The following is a 25339-nucleotide window of genomic DNA, read 5'->3' as shown; positions in this document are numbered from 1 at the left end:
ATCCGGCGTGTCCGTTGAGCTCAAGGGGCGACGTAGGAACATATTCTGAGGAAGGGAGAAAAATTATGAATATACAGGTCTTCACTTCTAATTCGGATGAAACACCGATTTTCTTTACATTTCCATACCCGTACGACGACGATTTGCCACTCAACGGCTGATCTTAAAAAAAATGTGGTTTTCATTTGCGCTAATTTCTAATTATGGGTAATTATATACATTATTGGTTTTTTTTTCTTTTTAAATCTATACAATACAAAAATAGTTAGTGCGTAGCCTAATCTTTAATAAATGGAAAATCTCATGACGAGACTCAAAACTAATACTTTGGTACATTTTCACACGACGACTATTAAACGGCAGTGTGGATCGCCGCAGAATGATGTTTTATTTTCACAGTTTGAGAACCACTCCACACACTGCGAAGAACTACATGCGAAAGCCTTAGCCGCGCGCTTAATTCATAAGCGAGAAGGGTGACGAGCGTATTAGTTTCTCCGAATTCGCAAGAAAACCATTCTTCTCGTCTTACTCCAAAATGTACTTCAGCTCAAGTATGCCTCCACATAACTTCGGGTTTCACTCTAGTATATCTTCGGACGGCTCTTTCTGGTTTATTTGGTTGTAGTTATCGTTGGTTTATGTAGATGCTGGTTCCTGGGAAATCCGAGGTCTTTCCCAGATCTACTAAGAAATCGATGGACTTTGACGACCTCGTTCTTGGAGGGGGGGTCAATTGGTTTTTCTTTCCCAGTGTCGAACGTAGTAAGATTTCCAGCCCTATGATACGAGACTGTTAAAGCTGTGTCACTATTGTAAGGTCCAAATACCTTTTATTTTTTCTTAATCCAAAAGGAATAATGTAGTCCACCAGAACTTCAATTTACTTGGCACGTGTTTGATTTCACAACGTTTTCAAATTCACTTGGATCTATATATTTGTATAAAAAGACACATCCGAATTCGCACAGCTTCACTATAGCAATGATCTAGCCAGAAGTTCTATTACTTGCATTAGCCCTTACGATCGGAACTTTACCTTCCACAACCAACGGGGTAATCGTACGATTTTAGACAAAGCTTACACCTTGCTTCTCTAGATAACGGAGTAATCGTACGATGCTAAGCAAAGCTTACACATAGCTTCCACGACTAACGGAGTAATCGTATGATTTCTAGTAAAGCTTTAAAACATAACTCCCACAGATCCACGCTGCTTCTCTAAATTAGACATTAAGCTCTTCAATGGAAGCTTTAACTACTGCTCTCTTGTAATTGATCTCTTATCTTGTTTTTGTAAAGAGCAGAGTTAATGTTAAACGCGAGGGCCGTACTTCCCAAGCTGTTCTCTGGAGTTTCAGAGTCACAACTGGCCACTACACCACAGTTGATGAAGCGCTAGTTTTAACTGGCGAAGCCTAAACGGAAAAAGGACAGTTGCCTAGTGTTTCACTTGTATGTCTTTAAGGTGAAATATTCCTAAGTTCTTACCCTGTTCGTTCTTTCTTTTGATAATAGGATGAGCCAACTCGTCTAGATACCACGGCTGAAATAAAAACCGGCGCTAACTTTGCATTGAACTTTTTAATAGCATTGCTTTGGCAGAAATTGCGGGAAAGTACTGGCTCTCCAACCTTAAACTCTACTTTCCGACAGCGTAGATTATATCGCCTAGCATTTTGTTCATGTGACTCTTTCACCTTTTTCTTTGCCGATTCGCAAATAAATTGTAGTGCTTCCGGATAACTAATGCGGCTATCCTCCGATAAGAGTCTTAAGTGGCGAAGCAACTCATAGTCTTTGCCAATGAGCTACATACTCACGAATTTGCTTGTTCATTTTTGGCCAAAACAAATATCTTTTAATCTTTTCGATGGTTTTCCCTACTCCACTGTGGGCGGCATTGGGCGGGTCATGGGCCCGTGAGATTACACCTTGGGTGAGTTCCCTAGGAATCCACAATTTCCAAGATAGATTATCTACACCATTATTTCCCTGATCAGGTTCGGTTCTTTTGTAGACAAAATCATTGAGAATCTTCAAGTCTGGTAATTTGTCTTGCTTAGCGCGAATATTATCAATTAAGGTCATATATTCTGGTGATTTAAATTCTGCGGCAGATAGATCAACTATCGGACCCTGCTCTTCCATTTCAGAAACAGTAATTTCCTCTTTACGCGATAGGGCATCCGCTACCACGTTTAGTGAGCCCTTCCGGTGCGTTATCTCAAAAGAGAATCCCTGTAGTTTTATGGCCCATCGAGCTAATCTACCAGACAACTCCTTCTGACGCATAAGCCATTGTAATGAGGCATGATCGGTTATCACCTCGAATGCCTGACCTTCTACATAAGCACGAAACTTTTTAATTCCCTTTATCACCGCTAAACATTCTAATTCCGTGACTGAGTAGTTTTTCTGAGCTTTAGATAGCTTCTCGGACATGAATGCTACGGGTAATTCTTCGCCTTCTTCGTTTTTCTGAGCTAACACACAACCAATTCCTACAGTACTAGCATCACATAAAAGCAAAAAGGGTTTTGAGAAATCAGGAGTAGACAAAATGGGAGCTGACGTCAAGCACTGTTTAAGTTTTTCAAATGCCTGATTGGCCAAAGGGTTCCACGCATACGCTTTCGGTTTCTTTAATAGTTCTGTGAGGGCGCAACTTACCGTTGCATAATTGTCGACGAAACGACGGTACCACCCAGCAAGACCAAGGAATCGTCGCAATTGTTTCACCGTCTTGGGAACGGGGAATTCTTTAATAGCTTCAATTTTACTCGGATCCGTCTTTACCTGTCCGTATCCAATGATGAACCCCAGATACTTAATCTCACGCATGCAAAAGTGCGATTTGGCAATGTTTATCGTAAGATTAGCCTTTCGTAAGTGTACTGCAACTTCTCTCAGTAACATTAAATGGGATTCGAAATCGTCTGATAAAATTAGTAAGTCATCGAGGTAAACAAACACTCTCGTACGCAAGTTAGCAGGTATTACCTTATCCATTAAACGACAGAGGGTTTGTGAGGAATTGGTTAGACCAAAAGGCATAACTTTGTATTGATACAGCGGTCGGTTAGGTATGGTAAACGCGGTGTATTGGCGTGAAGACTCTTCTATGGGAATTTGCCAATAAGCATGCTTCATATCGAGTCCCGTTATGTATTTGGCAGGTGGCAATCGACTGAGTATCCCATCTATGTGGGGAAGAGGGTATGCATCTTTTCGGGTATATTTGTTGATCTCTCGAGAATCAAGGCATAACCTATTCTTGTTCCCTTTCTTTACTAGGACGCAATTTCTACTCCATGGACTATTTGAAGGTTCTATCACGCCCAGCTTAATCATCTTCTCTACTTTTTCGAACATCACTTTCTCTTTCGCGGGGGAAATGGGCCAATGTCGTTGTTTGACGGGTACTTCGGCATTGATTACCATAGAATGTTGTATTAGGTGTGTACGACCTAGTCCGTCGCATTCATATGACGGGAAGGTTCTTATTACCGCCTCTAATTGGTTCCTTTGTTCTTCATTTAGGGAATGCATTTTAGGCGTTTCCTTCATAATCGTGTCGTCTCTATTCTCCAAACAGCTCACAGTTCCTTCTCGGGTCAATAATTGGGATAGAAGACCGAGATCTTTCCAAAAGTCAACTCCTAAATAAACATCTTGCTTTAAATCTGGTATGATAAAGAACTCTACTTCCTTAACTATTTTACGGAATTCAATCGGGACCACCAATTTGGACACTACGGTACAAGCTTCGTTGCTGGCAGTGCGTATGGTTCCCAAACACTTCTGAGACTGTGGGTGATGTGCTAAAAAGGTTGCTGCTCTCCCACCCAAACAACTAATGGTTGCTCCTGAATCCAGCAAAGCCTTATAAGTTTGCCCTTCGATCATTACCTCCGTGTACAATCGGTTATCTGAACTCAGAATAACTGCTGAGACTAAACGTTTTCGAACAGATTGGACCTTTTTCCAGAACGCTCGTCTCCGGACCGTCGATCGTTTGGGCTTAACTATCAATTTAAACCACGTATTCACATTTTCTGAATCTAACTCTTTGCTCTCCATCGTTTGAGTCGCTACATCTATACCTGTACAAATTTGGTGTAGTATCATATCCGGTTTTACGTCAACTACCCCTTCGGAAAGCCCTCTAAAGGTAGTTGGTTTACTTTCGTTTAGTTGCTGTTCTTGGTCGGATGTACTGACTGGGCTCCGGTCGGTACATCCCGTTTCAAGTTTTTCGCTGGGTTACATTTGACGCATCGAGGTTTATAAATATCCTTAGCACCACACCCATAGCAGAAAATTCGCCTTTCTCCTAAACAATCATCAAAACGATGCCCTTCCTGGTCGCAGTTCCAGCATACTAGTTTCTTACGATAAATCTGCGAAACGTCTTCTTCCTCCATATCTTCATTGTCCGTAAATATTTCTGCTACATTCGGTTTGCTGAATTTACCTCGTGGTAAAGGGTTATGGTTGTCTTTACAGAAGTTTTCATGCTTGCGAACTTCTTCTCTCAGGCCAGTTCGATCGCTGATTTTGAGATGCAAGAGTTCATATCTGAGGGCCGTTTTTTGCCGTCGACGTGCATAGCGTCTTTGGATCCGTCAAACTTTAGTCGCCAACTGGCTAAGATATTAGCGGCCTTCCCAGGAGCTATTGCCCTGTTAGAGACATTTGGATGTGGTAATCCCCTTTCCCTTCCATTTTCTGAAGACAACGAGTTTCCTGTTATATTAGGCTCGTGATTTTGCCTTGTCGCTTGCACAGGCGTGCTATCTGAAGCTATAGTCATCCTAACTAATTGTCCGCGTAGATTTTCTTCGATCAAATTCTTAGCGAATGAACTTAGCTCCACCATCATATCTTTCTGCTCACCTTTTATCAGGGCTTGTATAACCTCAAGGGTTCTTTCCGACATATCTCCTTCGCCCGACCTATGGCTGATACTGCCCAAAGAATTATCCCGAAATTGTTGAGACTGCAACCTAGTATGCATCCCTCTGCGCGATGTAGTTCCCCGTCCCTGTTTAGGCCTAGCCCCTCTTGACTTTTGAAGTCCTCTCTCTGAAGCGTTTGACTCCGGGTTGGATCCCCCTTCTAACGGCACTATACACGAACCCATGTCGGGTGGTAATTCGGCTGCTAGAGTATTCTCATCAAACGAAAGTTCCTCCGGATTCAACTCCGCCCTACATACGGGGCAATTTCTGTTATTTTTCACGAATTCTTTCATGCAAGTATCATGATACCTGTGCCCACAAGATGCAGTACATATTAGTTGACTTCTTCTTATGGCTTCTTGACATATACCACAGATCTGGGCGTCTACGTCACCCGACGCCTTGCCCCCTGGGGTACGTTGTACTGGTGACATGTTAAGGTAACCCAGTAATACGAGTTCTGATCACTAAATGTGGAAATCCCTAATTATAGGACCAAAGATTCAATAAATTCTACAAAATTTTCCTAAATACCCAATATTTGTCCTTTTTGAGCTTGACTCCGTCCGATATACGCTTTCTCTTGTCGCCGGAATATAACCTCAATGAAATCTAATTTGGTCTATGGTATGTTTATGTGGTCAGTAACCTTGGCAATGGCTAATTTCCAAATCTATATCTAGAAAATTAGACTTCCGAAAGCCATCGATACTCTTCCCTCATAAACTCTTTTGGGGTTATCCTACTATAATTTGGCCGACCTATCCGCCTTTGTGAATAGCTGTCGTATATTCGCAAATTAATTCTGGTAACAAAAAAAAATATCAGTTTCCATCCCTTGCTACCTGGCGGATTCTATTTGGTTAGGTATTCCGAAACTCAGAATCTTAAACCCAAAATTCCATCAATATCCTCCGTTACAGTAGTTGGACGGGAAGTATTAATTTTAATGTGGAATTTAAAATTGCAACGAGCAAAGTTTTTGGGGGTTTTAACCAGTAGTAACTCGTACTCTGGCCCCACGTTGGGCGCCAATCTATGTAATGTGCCAGAAATTCATATTCGTAGAGGTGTGAGATTGTATGTACGAATTGAGGTTGTACATACTTTTTTTGACGGTCAGACACCAATAGTATAGCAGGATTTCGGAACGTGTACCTTTAGCTATGCTCTAACTAGCTCGCCGGAATGTCGTGGGATCTTTCCTACTCTCCTCTCTGCTGTACGAACACATTCGCAAAGATGTTTTAGGTACACTTGATTTAATGTTCAAAAGGAACTCTACAAAAGAAATCAAAAAGAAAAGAATGTGAATTTTAACTAACTGGTTAATCGACTACCGACAAATAGTCAGGCTATATTCCGTCGCTCTTGGGGAACTCAGATGACTTTGACCCCTTCTCTACCCTCCCTACCTTTGTATGCCGTTTAATCGACAGCATAACCCTAATCGAGCGCATCTCTATTTGATCATCGGACTTCCTCATGCTCTACTCAGGACAAACACGAAAGGTTTAATGTTCCATTATTATCTACTAATTATTATTTAATAATTCAAAATTTAAGGGTTTGGACTTCATGGTTTTCCAGATAAGTATAAACTTAGCATAAAGTAATTAAATAAAGAAGGAGGAAATAGTATCCAGTTATACCTAGTTATATGTGTATATGTATATAGGACTTATGTGTAGAGAATATGGCGTAAAAGAAATTAAATTGGAAAAAAGAGAAAAATATGATAATTATATAACTAGAAGGCAAACGAGAACGAAAAATTAGTGGCCGATCCGCTTTAAATTATGGCACGGAGATGGTTGTTTCATATACCGGAATAGAAGTTTTATAAGACAGATATACATTTCGAAAATACTCGAGAATTCCGTTAAAGGAAGTTCGTAACTCACTCATACTTTATACGAATTATCCGGCGTGTCCGTTGAGCTCAAGGGGCGACGTAGGAACATATTCTGAGGAAGGGAGAAAAATTATGAATATACAGGTCTTCACTTCTAATTCGGATGAAACACCGATTTTCTTTACATTTCCATACCCGTACGACGACGATTTGCCACTCAACGGCTGATCTTAAAAAAAATGTGGTTTTCATTTGCGCTAATTTCTAATTATGGGTAATTATATACATTATTGGTTTTTCTTTCTTTTTAAATCTATACAATACAAAAATAGTTAGTGCGTAGCCTAATCTTTAATAAATGGAAAATCTCATGACGAGACTCAAAACTAATACTTTGGTACATTTTCACACGACGACTATTAAACGGCAGTGTGGATCGCCGCAGAATGATGTTTTATTTTCACAGTTTGAGAACCACTCCACACACTGCGAAGAACTACATGCGAAAGCCTTAGCCGCGCGCTTAATTCATAAGCGAGAAGGGTGACGAGCGTATTAGTTTCTCCGAATTCGCAAGAAACCAATTCTTCTCGTCTTACTCCAAAATGTACTTCAGCTCAAGTATGCCTCCACATAACTTCGGGTTTCACTCTAGTATATCTTCGGACGGCTCTTTCTGGTTTATTTGGTTGTAGTTATCGTTGGTTTATGTAGATGCTGGTTCCTGGGAAATCCGAGGTCTTTCCCAGATCTACTAAGAAATCGATGGACTTTGACGACCTCGTTCTTGGAGGGGGGGTCAATTGGTTTTTCTTTCCCAGTGTCGAACGTAGTAAGATTTCCAGCCCTATGATACGAGACTGTTAAAGCTGTGTCACTATTGTAAGGTCCAAATACCTTTTATTTTTTCTTAATCCAAAAGGAATAATGTAGTCCACCAGAACTTCAATTTACTTGGCACGTGTTTGATTTCACAACGTTTTCAAATTCACTTGGATCTATATATTTGTATAAAAAGACACATCCGAATTCGCACAGCTTCACTATAGCAATGATCTAGCCAGAAGTTCTATTACTTGCATTAGCCCTTACGATCGGAACTTTACCTTCCACAACCAACGGGGTAATCGTACGATTTTAGACAAAGCTTACACCTTGCTTCTCTAGATAACGGAGTAATCGTACGATGCTAAGCAAAGCTTACACATAGCTTCCACGACTAACGGAGTAATCGTATGATTTCTAGTAAAGCTTTAAAACATAACTCCCACAGATCCACGCTGCTTCTCTAAATTAGACATTAAGCTCTTCAATGGAAGCTTTAACTACTGCTCTCTTGTAATTGATCTCTTATCTTGTTTTTGTAAAGAGCAGAGTTAATGTTAAACGCGAGGGCCGTACTTCCCAAGCTGTTCTCTGGAGTTTCAGAGTCACAACTGGCCACTACACCACAGTTGATGAAGCGCTAGTTTTAACTGGCGAAGCCTAAACGGAAAAAGGACAGTTGCCTAGTGTTTCACTTGTATGTCTTTGAGGTGAAATATTCCTAAGTTTTTACCCTGTTCGTTCTTTCTTTTGATAATAGGATGAGCCAACTCGTCTAGATACCACGGCTGAAATAAAAACCGGCGCTAACTTTGCATTGAACTTTTTAATAGCATTGCTTTGGCAGAAATTGCGGGCAAGTACTGGCTCTCCAACCTTAAACTCTACTTTCCGACAGCGTAGATTATATCGCCTAGCATTTTGTTCATGTGACTCTTTCACCTTTTTCTTTGCCGATTCGCAAATAAATTGTAGTGCTTCCGGATAACTAATGCGGCTATCCTCCGATAAGAGTCTTAAGTGGCGAAGCAACTCATAGTCTTTGCCAATGAGCTACATACTCACGAATTTGCTTGTTCATTTTTGGCCAAAACAAATATCTTTTAATCTTTTCGATGGTTTTCCCTACTCCACTGTGGGCGGCATTGGGCGGGTCATGGGCCCGTGAGATTACACCTTGGGTGAGTTCCCTAGGAATCCACAATTTCCAAGATAGATTATCTACACCATTATTTCCCTGATCAGGTTCGGTTCTTTTGTAGACAAAATCATTGAGAATCTTCAAGTCTGGTAATTTGTCTTGCTTAGCGCGAATATTATCAATTAAGGTCATATATTCTGGTGATTTAAATTCTGCGGCAGATAGATCAACTATCGGACCCTGCTCTTCCATTTCAGAAACAGTAATTTCCTCTTTACGCGATAGGGCATCCGCTACCACGTTTAGTGAGCCCTTCCGGTGCGTTATCTCAAAAGAGAATCCCTGTAGTTTTATGGCCCATCGAGCTAATCTACCAGACAACTCCTTCTGACGCATAAGCCATTGTAATGAGGCATGATCGGTTATCACCTCGAATGCCTGACCTTCTACATAAGCACGAAACTTTTTAATTCCCTTTATCACCGCTAAACATTCTAATTCCGTGACTGAGTAGTTTTTCTGAGCTTTAGATAGCTTCTCGGACATGAATGCTACGGGTAATTCTTCTCCTTCTTCGTTTTTCTGAGCTAACACACAACCAATTCCTACAGTACTAGCATCACATAAAAGCAAAAAGGGTTTTGAGAAATCAGGAGTAGACAAAATGGGAGCTGACGTCAAGCACTGTTTAAGTTTTTCAAATGCCTGATTGGCCAAAGGGTTCCACGCATTCGCTTTCGGTTTCTTTAATAGTTCTGTGAGGGCGCAACTTACCGTTGCATAATTGTCGACGAAACGACGGTACCACCCAGCAAGACCAAGGAATCGTCGCAATTGTTTCACCGTCTTGGGAACGGGGAATTCTTTAATAGCTTCAATTTTACTCGGATCCGTCTTTACCTGTCCGTATCCAATGATGAACCCCAGATACTTAATCTCACGCATGCAAAAGTGCGATTTGGCAATGTTTATCGTAAGATTAGCCTTTCGTAAGTGTACTGCAACTTCTCTCAGTAACATTAAATGGGATTCGAAATCGTCTGATAAAATTAGTAAGTCATCGAGGTAAACAAACACTCTCGTACGCAAGTTAGCAGGTATTACCTTATCCATTAAACGACAGAGGGTTTGTGAGGAATTGGTTAGACCAAAAGGCATAACTTTGTATTGATACAGCGGTCGGTTAGGTATGGTAAACGCGGTGTATTGGCGTGAAGACTCCTCTATGGGAATTTGCCAATAAGCATGCTTCATATCGAGTCCCGTTATGTATTTGGCAGGTGGCAATCGACTGAGTATCCCATCTATGTGGGGAAGAGGGTATGCATCTTTTCGGGTATATTTGTTGATCTCTCGAGAATCAAGGCATAACCTATTCTTGTTCCCTTTCTTTACTAGGACGCAATTGCTACTCCATGGACTATTTGAAGGTTCTATCACGCCCAGCTTAATCATCTTCTCTACTTTTTCGAACATCACTTTCTCTTTCGCGGGGGAAATGGCCAATGTCGTTGTTTGACGGGTACTTCGGCATTGATTACCATAGAATGTTGTATTAGGTGTGTACGACCTAGTCCGTCGCATTCATATGACGGGAAGGTTCTTATTACCGCCTCTAATTGGTTCCTTTGTTCTTCATTTAGGGAATGCATTTTAGGCGTTTCGTTCATAATCGTGTCGTCTCTATTCTCCAAACAGCTCACAGTTCCTTCTCGGGTCAATAATTGGGATAGAAGACCGAAATCTTTCCAAAAGTCAACTCCTAAATAAACATCTTGCTTTAAATCTGGTATGATAAAGAACTCTACTTCCTTAACTATTTTACGGAATTCAATCGGGACCACCAATTTGGACACTACGGTACAAGCTTCGTTGCTGGCAGTGCGTATGGTTCCCAAACACTTCTGAGACTGTGGGTGATGTGCTAAAAAGGTTGCTGCTCTCCCACCCAAACAACTAATGGTTGCTCCTGAATCCAGCAAAGCCTTATAAGTTTGCCCTTCGATCATTACCTCCGTGTACAATCGGTTATCTGAACTCAGAATAACTGCTGAGACTAAACGTTTTCGAACAGATTGGACCTTTTTCCAGAACGCTCGTCTCCGGACCGTCGATCGTTTGGGCTTAACTATCAATTTAAACCACGTATTCACATTTTCTGAATCTAACTCTTTGCTCTCCATCGTTTGAGTCGCTACATCTATACCTGTACAAATTTGGTGTAGTATCATATCCGGTTTTACGTCAACTACCCCTTCGGAAAGCCCTCTAAAGGTAGTTGGTTTACTTTCGTTTAGTTGCTGTTCTTGGTCGGATGTACTGACTGGGCTCCGGTCGGTACATCCCGTTTCAAGTTTTTCGCTGGGTTACATTTGACGCATCGAGGTTTATAAATATCCTTAGCACCACACCCATAGCAGAAAATTCGCCTTTCTCCTAAACAATCATCAAAACGATGCCCTTCCTGGTCGCAGTTCCAGCATACTAGTTTCTTACGATAAATCTGCGAAACGTCTTCTTCCTCCATATCTTCATTGTCCGTAAGTATTTCTGCTACATTCGGTTTGCTGAATTTACCTCGTGGAAAAGGGTTATGGTTGTCTTTACAGAAGTTTTCATGCTTGCGAACTTCTTCTCTCAGGCCAGTTCGATCGCTGATTTTGAGATGCAAGAGTTCATATCTGAGGGCCGTTTTTGCGTTACGTTTTAAAATGTCTACTAACTTATTTTCGCTAACCTCGTGTGAGAGCCTGGACACTAATTCTTCGACGGCCGTCTGGTAATCGTCAAACGATTCACCCTCTCTCTGACGGCGTTTTCTAATCAACTCCCACAAGTCGAAATCATCTTTAGCATCATCGAATCGTTGTCTGAACGAGGCAGAAAAAGTTTGCCAAGAAAACTGTGGGTTCTTTCTATGGAAGTTCCAAAACCAATCGCTGGCTTTAGACGAGAAAAGCAGATGCATATTGTCACAGAGTAATTCGTAATCGTTATTTAAAGTGGAGGATGTAAGTGAACGAACCCTGTACAGGAATTCGTCGACGTGCATAGCGTCTTTGGATCCGTCAAATTTTAGTCGCCAACTGGCTAAGATATTAGCGGCCTTCCCAGGAGCTATTGCCCTGTTAGAGACATTTGGATGTGGTAATCCCCTTTCCCTTCCATTTTCTGAAGACAACGAGTTTCCTGTTATATTAGGCTCGTGATTTTGCCTTGTCGCTTGCACAGGCGTGCTATCTGAAGCTATAGTCATCCTACCTAATTGTCCGCGTAGATTTTCTTCGATCAAATTCTTAACGAATGAACTTAGCTCCACCATCATATCTTTCTGCTCACCTTTTATCAGGGCTTGTATAACCTCAAGGGTTCTTTCCGACATATCTCCGTCGCCCGACCTATGGCTGATACTGCCCAAAGAATTATCCCGAAATTGTTGAGACTGCAACCTAGTATGCATCCCTCTGCGCGATGTAGTTCCCCGTCCCTGTTTAGGCCTAGCCCCTCTTGACTTTTGAAGTCCTCTCTCTGAAGCGTTTGAGTCCGGGTTGGATCCCCCTTCTAACGGCACTATACCCGAACCCATGTCGGGTGGAAATTCGGCTGCTAGAGTATTCTCATCAAACGAAAGTTCCTCCGGATTCAACTCCGCCCTACATACGGGGCAATTTCTGTTATTTTTCACGAATTCTTTCATGCAAGTATCATGATACCTGTGCCCACAAGATGCAGTACATATTAGTTGACTTCTTCTTATGGCTTCTTGACATATACCACAGATCTGGGCGTCCACGTCACCCGACGCCTTGCCCCCTGTGGTACGTTGTACTGGTGACATGTTAAGGTAACCCAGTAATACGAGTTCTGATCACTAAATGTGGAAATCCCTAATTATAGGACCAAAGCTTCAACAAATTCTACAAAATTTTCCTAAATACCCAATATTTGTCCTTTTCGAGCTTGACTCCGTCCGATATACGCTTTCTCTTGTCGCCGGAATATAACCTCAATGAAATCTAATTTGGTCTATGGTATGTTTATGTGGTCAGTAACCTTGGCAATGGCTAATTTCCAAATCTATATCTAGAAAATTAGACTTCCGAAAGCCATCGATACTCTTCCCTCATAAACTCTTTTGGGGTTATCCTATTATAATTTGGCCGACCTATCCGCCTTTGTGAATAGCTGTCTTATATTCGCAAATTAATTCTGGTAACAAAAAAAAAATATCAGTTTCCATCCCTTGCTACCTGGCGGATTCTATTTGGTTAGGTATTCCGAAACTCAGAATCTTAAACCCAAAATTCCATCAATATCCTCCGTTACAGTAGTTGGACGGGAAGTATTAATTTTAATGTGGAATTTAAAATTGCAACGAGCAAAGTTTTTGGGGGTTTTAACCAGTAGTAACTCGTACTCTGGCCCCACGTTGGGCGCCAATCTATGTAATGTGCCAGAAATTCATATTCGTAGAGGTGTGAGATTGTATGTACGGATGGAGGTTGTACATACTTTTTTTGACGGTCAGACACCAATAGTATAGCAGGATTTCGGAACGTGTACCTTTAGCTATGCTCTAACTAGCTCGCCGGAATGTCGTGGGATCTTTCCTACTCTCCTCTCTGCTATACGAACACATTCGCAACGATGTTTTAGGTACACTTGATTTAATGTTCAAAAGGAACTCTACAAAAGAAATCAAAAAGAAAAGAATGTGAATTTTAACTAACTGGTTAATCGACTACCGACAAATAGTCAGGCTATATTCCGTCGCTCTTGGGGAACTCAGATGACTTTGACCCCTTCTCTACCCTCCCTACCTTTGTATGCCGTTTAATCGACAGCATAACCCTAATCGAGCGCATCTCTATTTGATCATCGGACTTGCTCAGGCTCTACTCAGGACAAACACGAAAGGTTTAATGTTCCATTATTATCTACTAATTATTATTTAATAATTCAAAATTTAAGGGTTTGGACTTCATGGTTTTCCAGATAAGTATAAACTTAGCATAAAGTAATTAAATAAAGAAGGAGGAAATAGTATCCAGTTATACCTAGTTATATGTGTATATGTATATAGGACTTATGTGTAGAGAATATGGCGTAAAAGAAATTAAATTGGAAAGAAGAGAAAAATATGATAATTATATAACTAGAAGGCAAACGTGAAAGAAAAATTAGTAGCCGATCCGCTTTAAATTATGGCACGGATATGGGTGTTTTATATACCGGAATAGAAGTTTTATAAGACAGATATATATTTCGAAAATACTCGAGAATTCCGCTTAAGGAAGTTTCGTAACTCACTCATACTTTATACGAATTATCCGGCGTGTCCGTTGAGCTCAAGGGGCGACGTAGGAACATATTCTGAGGAAGGGAGAAAAATTATGAATATACAGGTCTTCACTTCTAATTCGGATGAAACACCGATTTTCTTTACATTTCCATACCCGTACGACGACGATTTGCCACTCAACATCTGATCTTAAAAAAAATGTGGTTTTCATTTGCGCTAATTTCTAATTATGGGTAATTATATACATTATTGTTTTTTTTTTTCTTTTTAAATCTATACAATACAAAAATAGTTAGTGCGTAGCCTAATCTTTAATAAATGGAAAATCTCATGACGAGACTCAAAACTAATACTTTGGTACATTTTCACACGACGACTATTAAACGGCAGTGTGGATCGCCGCAGAATGATGTTTTATTTTCACAGTTTGAGAACCACTCCACACACTGCGAAGAACTACATGCGAAAGCCTTAGCCGCGCGCTTAATTCATAAGCGAGAAGGGTGACGAGCGCGGCATATTAGTTTCTCCGAATTCGCAAGAAAACCATTCTTCTCGTCTTACTCCAAAATGTACTTCAGCTCAAGTATGCCTCCACATAACTTCGGGTTTCACTCTAGTATATCTTCGGACGGCTCGTTGGTTTATGTAGATGCTGGTTCCTGGGAAATCCGAGGTCTTTCCCAGATCTACTAAGAAATCGATGGACTTTGACGACCTCGTTCTTGGAGGGGGGTCAATTGGTTTTTCTTTCCCAGTGTCGAACGTAGTAAGATTTCCAGCCCTATGATACGAGACTGTTAAAGCTGTGTCACTATTGTAAGGTCCAAATACCTTTTATTTTTTCTTAATCCAAAAGGAATAATGTAGTCCACCAGAACTTCAATTTACTTGGCACGTGTTTGATTGCACAACGTTTTCAAATTCACTTGGATCTATATATTTGTATAAAAAGACACATCCGAATTCGCACAGCTTCACTATAGCAATGATCTAGCCAGAAGTTCTATTACTTGCATTAGCCCTTACGATCGGAACTTTACCTTCCACAACCAACGGGGTAATCGTACGATTTTAGACAAAGCTTACACCTTGCTTCCCTAGATAACGGAGTAATCGTACGATGCTAAGCAAAGCTTACACATAGCTTCCACGACTAACGGAGTAATCGTATGATTTCTAGTAAAGCTTTAAAACATAACTCCCACAGATCCACGCTGCTTCTCTAAATTAGACATTAAGCTCTTCAATGGAAGCTTTAACTACTGCTCTCTTGTAATTGATCTCTTATCTTGTTTTTGTAAAGAGCAGAGTTAATGTTAAGCGCGAGGGCCGTACTTCCCAAGCTGTTCTCTGGAGTTTTAGAGTCACAACTGGCCACTACACCACAGTTGAGGAAGCGCTAGTTTTAACTGGCGAAGCCTAAACGGAAAAAGGACAGTTGCCTAGTGTTTCACTTGTATGTCTTTGAGGTGAAATATTCCTAAGTTTTTACCCTGTTCGTTCTTTCTTTTGATAATAGGATGAGCCAACTCGTCTAGATACCACGGCTGAAATAAAAACCGGCGCTAACTTTGCATTGAACTTTTTAATAGCATTGCTTTGGCAGAAATTGCGGGCAAGTACTGGCTCTCCAACCTTAAACTCTACTTTCCGACAGCGTAGATTATATCGCCTAGCATTTTGTTCATGTGACTCTTTCACCTTTTTCTTTGCCGATTCGCAAATAAATTGTAGTGCTTCCGGATAACTAATGCGGCTATCCTCCGATAAGAGTCTTAAGTGGCGAAGCAACTCATAGTCTTTGCCAATGAGCTACATACTCACGTATTTGCTGGTTCATTTTTGGCCAAAACAAATATCTTTTAATCTTTTCGATGGTTTTCCCTACTCCACTGTGGGCGGCATTGGGCGGGTCATGGGCCCGTGAGATTACACCTTGGGTGAGTTCCCTAGGAATCCACAATTTCCAAGATAGATTATCTACACCATTATTTCCCTGATCAGGTTCGGTTCTTTTGTAGACAAAATCATTGAGAATCTTCAAGTCTGGTAATTTGTCTTGCTTAGCGCGAATATTATCAATTAAGGTCATATATTCTGGTGATTTAAATTCTGCGGCAGATAGATCAACTATCGGACCCTGCTCTTCCATTTCAGAAACAGTAATTTCCTCTTTACGCGATAGGGCATCCGCTACCACGTTTAGTGAGCCCTTCCGGTGCGTTATCTCAAAAGAGAATCCCTGTAGTTTTATGGCCCATCGAGCTAATCTACCAGACAACTCCTTCTGACGCATAAGCCATTGTAATGAGGCATGATCGGTTATCACCTCGAATGCCTGACCTTCTACATAAGCACGAAACTTTTTAATTCCCTTTATCACCGCTAAACATTCTAATTCCGTGACTGAGTAGTTTTTCTGAGCTTTAGATAGCTTCTCGGACATGAATGCTACGTGTAATTCTTCTCCTTCTTCGTTTTTCTGAGCTAACACACTACCAATTCCTACAGTACTAGCATCACATAAAAGCAAAAAGGGTTTTGAGAAATCAGGAGTAGACAAAATGGGAGCTGACGTCAAGCACTGTTTAAGTTTTTCAAATGCCTGATTGGCCAAAGGGTTCCACGCATACGCTTTCGGTTTCTTTAATAGTTCTGTGAGGGCGCAACTTACCGTTGCATAATTGTCGACGAAACGACGGTACCACCCAGCAAGACCAAGGAATCGTCGCAATTGTTTCACCGTCTTGGGAACGGGTAATTCTTTAATAGCTTCAATTTTACTCGGATCCGTCTTTACCTGTCCGTATCCAATGATGAACGCCAGATACTTAATCTCACGCATGCAAAAGTGCGATTTGGCAATGTTTATCGTAAGATTAGCCTTTCGTAAGTGTACTGCAACTTCTCTCAGTAACATTAAATGGGATTCGAAATCGTCTGATAAAATTAGTAAGTCATCGAGGTAAACAAACACTCTCGTACGCAAGTTAGCAGGTATTACCTTATCCATTAAACGACAGAGGGTTTGTGAGGAATTGGTTAGACCAAAAGGCATAACTTTGTATTGATACAGCGGTCGGTTAGGTATGGTAAACGCGGTGTATTGGCGTGAAGACTCCTCTATGGGAATTTGCCAATAAGCATGCTTCATATCGAGTCCCGTTATGTATTTGGCAGGTGGCAATCGACTGAGTATCCCATCTATGTGGGGAAGAGGGTATGCATCTTTTCGGGTATATTTGTTGATCTCTCGAGAATCAAGGCATAACCTATTCTTGTTCCCTTTCTTTACTAGGACGCAATTTCTACTCCATGGACTATTTGAAGGTTCTATCACGCCCAGCTTAATCATCTTCTCTACTTTTTCGAACATCACTTTCTCTTTCGCGGGGGAAATGGGCCAATGTCGTTGTTTGACGGGTACTTCGGCATTGATTACCATAGAATGTTGTATTAGGTGTGTACGACCTAGTCCGTCGCATTCATATGACGGGAAGGTTCTTATTACCGCCTCTAATTGGTTCCTTTGTTCTTCATTTAGGGAATGCATTTTAGGCGTTTCCTTCATAATCGTGTCGTCTCTATTCTCCAAACAGCTCACAGTTCCTTCTCGGGTCAATAATTGGGATAGAAGACCGAAATCTTTCCAAAAGTCAACTCCTAAATAAACATCTTGCTTTAAATCTGGTATGATAAAGAACTCTACTTCCTTAACTATTTTACGGAATTCAATCGGGACCACCAATTTGGACACTACGGTACAAGCTTCGTTGCTGGCAGTGCGTATGGTTCCCAAACACTTCTGAGACTGTGGGTGATGTGCTAAAAAGGTTGCTGCTCTCCCACCCAAACAACTAATGGTTGCTCCTGAATCCAGCAAAGCCTTATAAGTTTGCCCTTCGATCATTACCTCCGTGTACAATCGGTTATCTGAACTCAGAATAACTGCTGAGACTAAACGTTTTCGAACAGATTGGACCTTTTTCCAGAACGCTCGTCTCCGGACCGTCGATCGTTTGGGCTTAACTATCAATTTAAACCACGTATTCACATTTTCTGAATCTAACTCTTTGCTCTCCATCGTTTGAGTCGCTACATCTATACCTGTACAAATTTGGTGTAGTATCATATCCGGTTTTACGTCAACTACCCCTTCGGAAAGCCCTCTAAAGGTAGTTGGTTTACTTTCGTTTAGTTGCTGTTCTTGGTCGGATGTACTGACTGGGCTCCGGTCGGTACATCCCGTTTCAAGTTTTTCGCTGGGTTACATTTGACGCATCGAGGTTTATAAATATCCTTAGCACCACACCCATAGCAGAAAATTCGCCTTTCTCCTAAACAATCATCAAAACGATGCCCTTCCTGGTCGCAGTTCCAGCATACTAGTTTCTTACGATAAATCTGCGAAACGTCTTCTTCCTCCATATCTTCATTGTCCGTAAGTATTTCTGCTACATTCGGTTTGCTGAATTTACCTCGTGGAAAAGGGTTATGGTTGTCTTTACAGAAGTTTTCATGCTTGCGAACTTCTTCTCTCAGGCCAGTTCGATCGCTGATTTTGAGATGCAAGAGTTCATATCTGAGGGCCGTTTTTGCGTTACGTTTTAAAATGTCTACTAACTTATTTTCGCTAACCTCGTGTGAGAGCCTGGACACTAATTCTTCGACGGCCGTCTGGTAATCGTCAAACGATTCACCCTCTCTCTGACGGCGTTTTCTAATCAACTCCCACAAGTCGAAATCATCTTTAGCATCATCGAATCGTTGTCTGAACGAGGCAGAAAAAGTTTGCCAAGAAAACTGTGGGTTCTTTCTATGGAAGTTCCAAAACCAATCGCTGGCTTTAGACGAGAAAAGCAGATGCATATTGTCACAGAGTAATTCGTAATCGTTATTTAAGGTGGAGGATGTAAGTGAACGAACCCTGTACAGGAATTCGTCGACGTGCATAGCGTCTTTGGATCCGTCAAACTTTAGTCGCCAACTGGCTAAGATATTAGCGGCCTTCCCAGGAGCTATTGCCCTGTTAGAGACATTTGGATGTGGTAATCCCCTTTCCCTTCCATTTTCTGAAGACAACGAGTTTCCTGTTATATTAGGCTCGTGATTTTGCCTTGTCGCTTGCACAGGCGTGCTATCTGAAGCTATAGTCATCCTAACTAATTGTCCGCGTAGATTTTCTTCGATCAAATTCTTAGCGAATGAACTTAGCTCCACCATCATATCTTTCTGCTCACCTTTTATCAGGGCTTGTATAACCTCAAGGGTTCTTTCCGACATATCTCCTTCGCCCGACCTATGGCTGATACTGCCCAAAGAATTATCCCGAAATTGTTGAGACTGCAACCTAGTATGCATCCCTCTGCGCGATGTAGTTCCCCGTCCCTGTTTAGGCCTAGCCCCTCTTGACTTTTGAAGTCCTCTCTCTGAAGCGTTTGACTCCGGGTTGGATCCCCCTTCTAACGGCACTATACACGAACCCATGTCGGGTGGTAATTCGGCTGCTAGAGTATTCTCATCAAACGAAAGTTCCTCCGGATTCAACTCCGCCCTACATACGGGGCAATTTCTGTTAATTTTCACGAATTCTTTCATGCAAGTATCATGATACCTGTGCCCACAAGATGCAGTACATATTAGTTGACTTCTTCTTATGGCTTCTTGACATATACCACAGATCTGGGCGTCTACGTCACCCGACGCCTTGCCCCCTGGGGTACGTTGTACTGGTGACATGTTAAGGTAACCCAGTAATACGAGTTCTGATCACTAAATGTGGAAATCCCTAATTATAGGACCAAAGATTCAATAAATTCTACAAAATTTTCCTAAATACCCAATATTTGTCCTTTTCGAGCTTGACTCCGTCCGATATACGCTTTCTCTTGTCGCCGGAATATAACCTCAATGAAATCTAATTTGGTCTATGGTATGTTTATGTGGTCAGTAACCTTGGCAATGGCTAATTTCCAAATCTATATCTAGAAAATTAGACTTCCGAAAGCCATCGATACTCTTCCCTCATAAACTCTTTTGGGGTTATCCTACTATAATTTGGCCGACCTATCCGCCTTTGTGAATAGCTGTCGTATATTCGCAAATTAATTCTGGTAACAAAAAAAAATATCAGTTTCCATCCCTTGCTACCTGGCGGATTCTATTTGGTTAGGTATTCCGAAACTCAGAATCTTAAACCCAAAATTCCATCAATATCCTCCGTTACAGTAGTTGGACGGGAAGTATTAATTTTAATGTGGAATTTAAAATTGCAACGAGCAAAGTTTTTGGGGGTTTTAACCAGTAGTAACTCGTACTCTGGCCCCACGTTGGGCGCCAATCTATGTAATGTGCCAGAAATTCATATTCGTAGAGGTGTGAGATTGTATGTACGAATTGAGGTTGTACATACTTTTTTTGACGGTCAGACACCAAAAGTATAGCAGGATTTCGGAACGTGTACCTTTAGCTATGCTCTAACTAGCTCGCCGGAATGTCGTGGGATCTTTCCTACTCTCCTCTCTGCTGTACGAACACATTCGCAAAGATGTTTTAGGTACACTTGATTTAATGTTCAAAAGGAACTCTACAAAAGAAATCAAAAAGAAAAGAATGTGAATTTTAACTAACTGGTTAATCGACTACCGACAAATAGTCAGGCTATATTCCGTCGCTCTTGGGGAACTCAGATGACTTTGACCCCTTCTCTACCCACCCTACCTTTGTATGCCGTTTAATCGACAGCATAACCCTAATCGAGCGCATCTCTATTTGATCATCGGACTTCCTCATGCTCTACTCAGGACAAACACGAAAGGTTTAATGTTCCATTATTATCTACTAATTATTATTTAATAATTCAAAATTTAAGGGTTTGGACTTCATGGTTTTCCAGATAAGTATAAACTTAGCATAAAGTAATTAAATAAAGAAGGAGGAAATAGTATCCAGTTATACCTAGTTATATGTGTATATGTATATAGGACTTATGTGTAGAGAATATGGCGTAAAAGAAATTAAATTGGAAAAAAGAGAAAAATATGATAATTATATAACTAGAAGGCAAACGAGAACGAAAAATTAGTAGCCGATCCGCTTTAAATTATGGCACGGAGATGGTTGTTTCATATACCGGAATAGAAGTTTTATAAGACAGATATACATTTCGAAAATACTCGAGAATTCCGTTAAAGGAAGTTCGTAACTCACTCATACTTTATACGAATTATCCGGCGTGTCCGTTGAGCTCAAGGGGCGACGTAGGAACATATTCTGAGGAAGGGAGAAAAATTATGAATATACAGGTCTTCACTTCTAATTCGGATGAAACACCGATTTTCTTTACATTTCCATACCCGTACGACGACGATTTGCCACTCAACGGCTGATCTTAAAAAAAATGTGGTTTTCATTTGCGCTAATTTCTAATTATGGGTAATTATATACATTATTGGTTTTTTTTTCTTTTTAAATCTATACAATACAAAAATAGTTAGTGCGTAGCCTAATCTTTAATAAATGGAAAATCTCATGACGAGACTCAAAACTAATACTTTGGTACATTTTCACACGACGACTATTAAACGGCAGTGTGGATCGCCGCAGAATGATGTTTTATTTTCACAGTTTGAGAACCACTCCACACACTGCGAAGAACTACATGCGAAAGCCTTAGCCGCGCGCTTAATTCATAAGCGAGAAGGGTGACGAGCGTATTAGTTTCTCCGAATTCGCAAGAAAACCATTCTTCTCGTCTTACTCCAAAATGTACTTCAGCTCAAGTATGCCTCCACATAACTTCGGGTTTCACTCTAGTATATCTTCGGACGGCTCGTTGGTTTATGTAGATGCTGGTTCCTGGGAAATCCGAGGTCTTTCCCAGATCTACTAAGAAATCGATGGACTTTGACGACCTCGTTCTTGGAGGGGGGGTCAATTGGTTTTTCTTTCCCAGTGTCGAACGTAGTAAGATTTCCAGCCCTATGATACGAGACTGTTAAAGCTGTGTCACTATTGTAAGGTCCAAATACCTTTTATTTTTTCTTAATCCAAAAGGAATAATGTAGTCCACCAGAACTTCAATTTACTTGGCACGTGTTTGATTGCACAACGTTTTCAAATTCACTTGGATCTATATATTTGTATAAAAAGACACATCCGAATTCGCACAGCTTCACTATAGCAATGATCTAGCCAGAAGTTCTATTACTTGCATTAGCCCTTACGATCGGAACTTTACCTTCCACAACCAACGGGGTAATCGTACGATTTTAGACAAAGCTTACACCTTGCTTCTCTAGATAACGGAGTAATCGTACGATGCTAAGCAAAGCTTACACATAGCTTCCACGACTAACGGAGTAATCGTATGATTTCTAGTAAAGCTTTAAAACATAACTCCCACAGATCCACGCTGCTTCTCTAAATTAGACATTAAGCTCTTCAATGGAAGCTTTAACTACTGCTCTCTTGTAATTGATCTCTTATCTTGTTTTTGTAAAGAGCAGAGTTAATGTTAAACGCGAGGGCCGTACTTCGCAAGCTGTTCTCTGGAGTTTCAGAGTCACAACTGGCCACTACACCACAGTTGATGAAGCGCTAGTTTTAACTGGCGAAGCCTAAACGGAAAAAGGACAGTTGCCTAGTGTTTCACTTGTATGTCTTTGAGGTGAAATATTCCTAAGTTTTTACCCTGTTCGTTCTTTCTTTTGATAATAGGATGAGCCAACTCGTCTAGATACCACGGCTGAAATAAAAACCGGCGCTAACTTTGCATTGAACTTTTTAATAGCATTGCTTTGGCAGAAATTGCGGGCAAGTACTGGCTCTCCAACCTTAAACTCTACTTTCCGACAGCGTAGATTATATCGCCTAGCATTTTGTTCATGTGACTCTTTCACCTTTTTCTTTGCCGATTCGCAAATAAATTGTAGTGCTTCCGGATAACTAATGCGGCTATCCTCCGATAAGAGTCTTAAGTGGCGAAGCAACTCATAGTCTTTGCCAATGAGCTATATACTCACGAATTTGCTTGTTCATTTTTGGCCAAAACAAATATCTTTTAATCTTTTCGATGGTTTTCCCTACTCCACTGTGGGCGGCATTGGGCGGGTCATGGGCCCGTGAGATTACACCTTGGGTGAGTTCCCTAGGAATCCACAATTTCCAAGATAGATTATCTACACCATTATTTCCCTGATCAGGTTCGGTTCTTTTGTAGACAAAATCATTGAGAATCTTCAAGTCTGGTAATTTGTCTTGCTTAGCGCGAATATTATCAATTAAGGTCATATATTCTGGTGATTTCAATTCTGCGGCAGATAGATCAACTATCGGACCCTGCTCTTCCATTTCAGAAACAGTAATTTCCTCTTTACGCGATAGGGCATCCGCTACCACGTTTAGTGAGCCCTTCCGATGCGTTATCTCAAAAGAGAATCCCTGTAGTTTTATGGCCCATCGAGCTAATCTACCAGACAACTCCTTCTGACGCATAAGCCACTGTAATGAGGCATGATCGGTTATCACCTCGAATGCCTGACCTTCTACATAAGCACGAAACTTTTTAATTCCCTTTATCACCGCTAAACATTCTAATTCCGTGACTGAGTAGTTTTTCTGAGCTTTAGATAGCTTCTCGGACATGAATGCTACGGGTAATTCTTCTCCTTCTTCGTTTTTCTGAGCTAACACACAACCAATTCCTACAGTACTAGCATCACATAACAGCAAAACGGGTTTTGAGAAATCAGGAGTAGACAAAATGGGAGCTGACGTCAAGCACTGTTTAAGTTTTTCAAATGCCTGATTGGCCAAAGGGTGCGGCTTTACTATAAGAAGATGTCCCAAGTGAACCAGGAGTTTGTGCAACGGTGCGTATGACTGATAATAAATCCCTGTTTACGCTCAAGTATGTTCTCCCGCCTTCACAGTATTAAAGCACTCCGTGATATCGATACCCAGGAAGCTCCAGTTGATTTCTTAAACGTAATAAATCGGTGGACCCTTGAGTCAGTCTCTGTGGTGGCTCTGGACAAGCAGTTGGGACTGCTCAAAGAGTCGGGCGATAACGACCAGGCTGTGTTACTTTTCAAGTACCTGGACGATTTTTTTGAATTAACAGCCGATCTGGAGATGAAGCCCTCCATCTGGCGTTACGTTAAAACACCCAAGCTAATGAAGCTAATGAAGTCCCTAAATGCCGTTCAAGAAATAACTTCAGCGTATGTAGATGAAGCTATAGAGCGTCTAGAGAAAGAGGCCAAGGAGGGTGTTGTCCGCCCTGAGAGCGAGCAGAGTGTACTGGAAAAGCTGCTCAAGATCGACAAAAAGGTGGCGACGGTTATGGCCATGGACATGCTAATGGCCGGAGTGGATACCGTACGTAGTCTGTTGTTCTCATACTTACCCTTAACTCATACATCCTTTTTTTCCAGACCTCAAGTACCTTTACAGCGGCCTTGCTGTGCCTTGCCAAGAATCCGGAGAAGCAGGCCGTACTCCGAGAAGAGGTGATGAAGGTTCTACCCGAGAAGGACTCCGAATTCACTGAGGCATCGATGAAGAACGTTCCCTATCTACGTGCCTGCATCAAAGAGTCACAACGGATCTATCCTTTGGTCATCGGCAATGGCCGATTTCTCAATCGGGACAGCGTTTTGAGCGGATACCAAGTGCCAGCTGGTACCTGTGTGTCGATTGTTCCCCTGAGCTTGCTATCAAGCGAGGAGAACTTCCCCAAGGCTGCTGAGTTCCTGCCAGAACGTTGGATTCGTAACGCCACAGACTCCAACGGGCAATGCCCGGCAAATGACTTGAAGCTGAAGAATCCGTTTGTGTTCTTGCCCTTCGGATTTGGACCCCGGATGTGCGTTGGAAAGCGCATCGTGGACAGGGAGCTCGAGCTGGGCTCGACTCATTCGGAACTTTAGCATCGAGTTCAATCATCCCACGGAGAACGCTTTCCGCTCCTCCCTGATCAATTTGCCCAACAGTAAACACATTTCTCATCCTAAATTATCTTTACAACTGGAAAACCTTGAAGGAACTTATTTGCAATATAAAGTAGGTGTTTTTTTGGCCGCACGTCAATCAGAATCAACTTGTTTTGTGCTTTAAGGCATGAGGCAAATCAAGCACACAAAATTTTCATTGTGCAATTTGTGCCAATACGAGAGGCGTCACTTATCTGTGCGGAGGCATTTTCCTTGAGCAACACATTGTGCAATCGAAATCCTGCACACATCACA

At 41.4% G+C, this 25339-nt stretch overlaps 1 protein-coding gene across 1 annotated transcript; it reads left to right on the top strand.

Moving 5' to 3' along the window:
• Positions 1 to 23930: 23930 nt before the first annotated feature.
• On the top strand, positions 23931 to 25021 carry LOC117194824 (probable cytochrome P450 12a5, mitochondrial). Its single transcript, XM_033399305.1, has 3 exons — positions 23931 to 23962; positions 24023 to 24470; positions 24527 to 25021. Exons 1-3 carry the CDS (start codon positions 23931 to 23933, stop codon positions 25019 to 25021), a joined length of 975 nt encoding a protein of 324 aa, XP_033255196.1.
• The last annotated feature ends 318 nt before the right edge of the window (positions 25022 to 25339 follow it).

The sequence above is a fragment of the Drosophila miranda genome, assembly GCF_003369915.1.
Source record: "Drosophila miranda strain MSH22 chromosome Y unlocalized genomic scaffold, D.miranda_PacBio2.1 Contig_Y3_pilon, whole genome shotgun sequence".
In the NCBI taxonomy this organism is placed as follows: Eukaryota; Metazoa; Arthropoda; class Insecta; order Diptera; family Drosophilidae; genus Drosophila; species Drosophila miranda.
The sequence above is the reverse complement of the archived record's forward strand: the minus strand, read 5'-3'. Positions and strand labels throughout refer to the sequence as shown.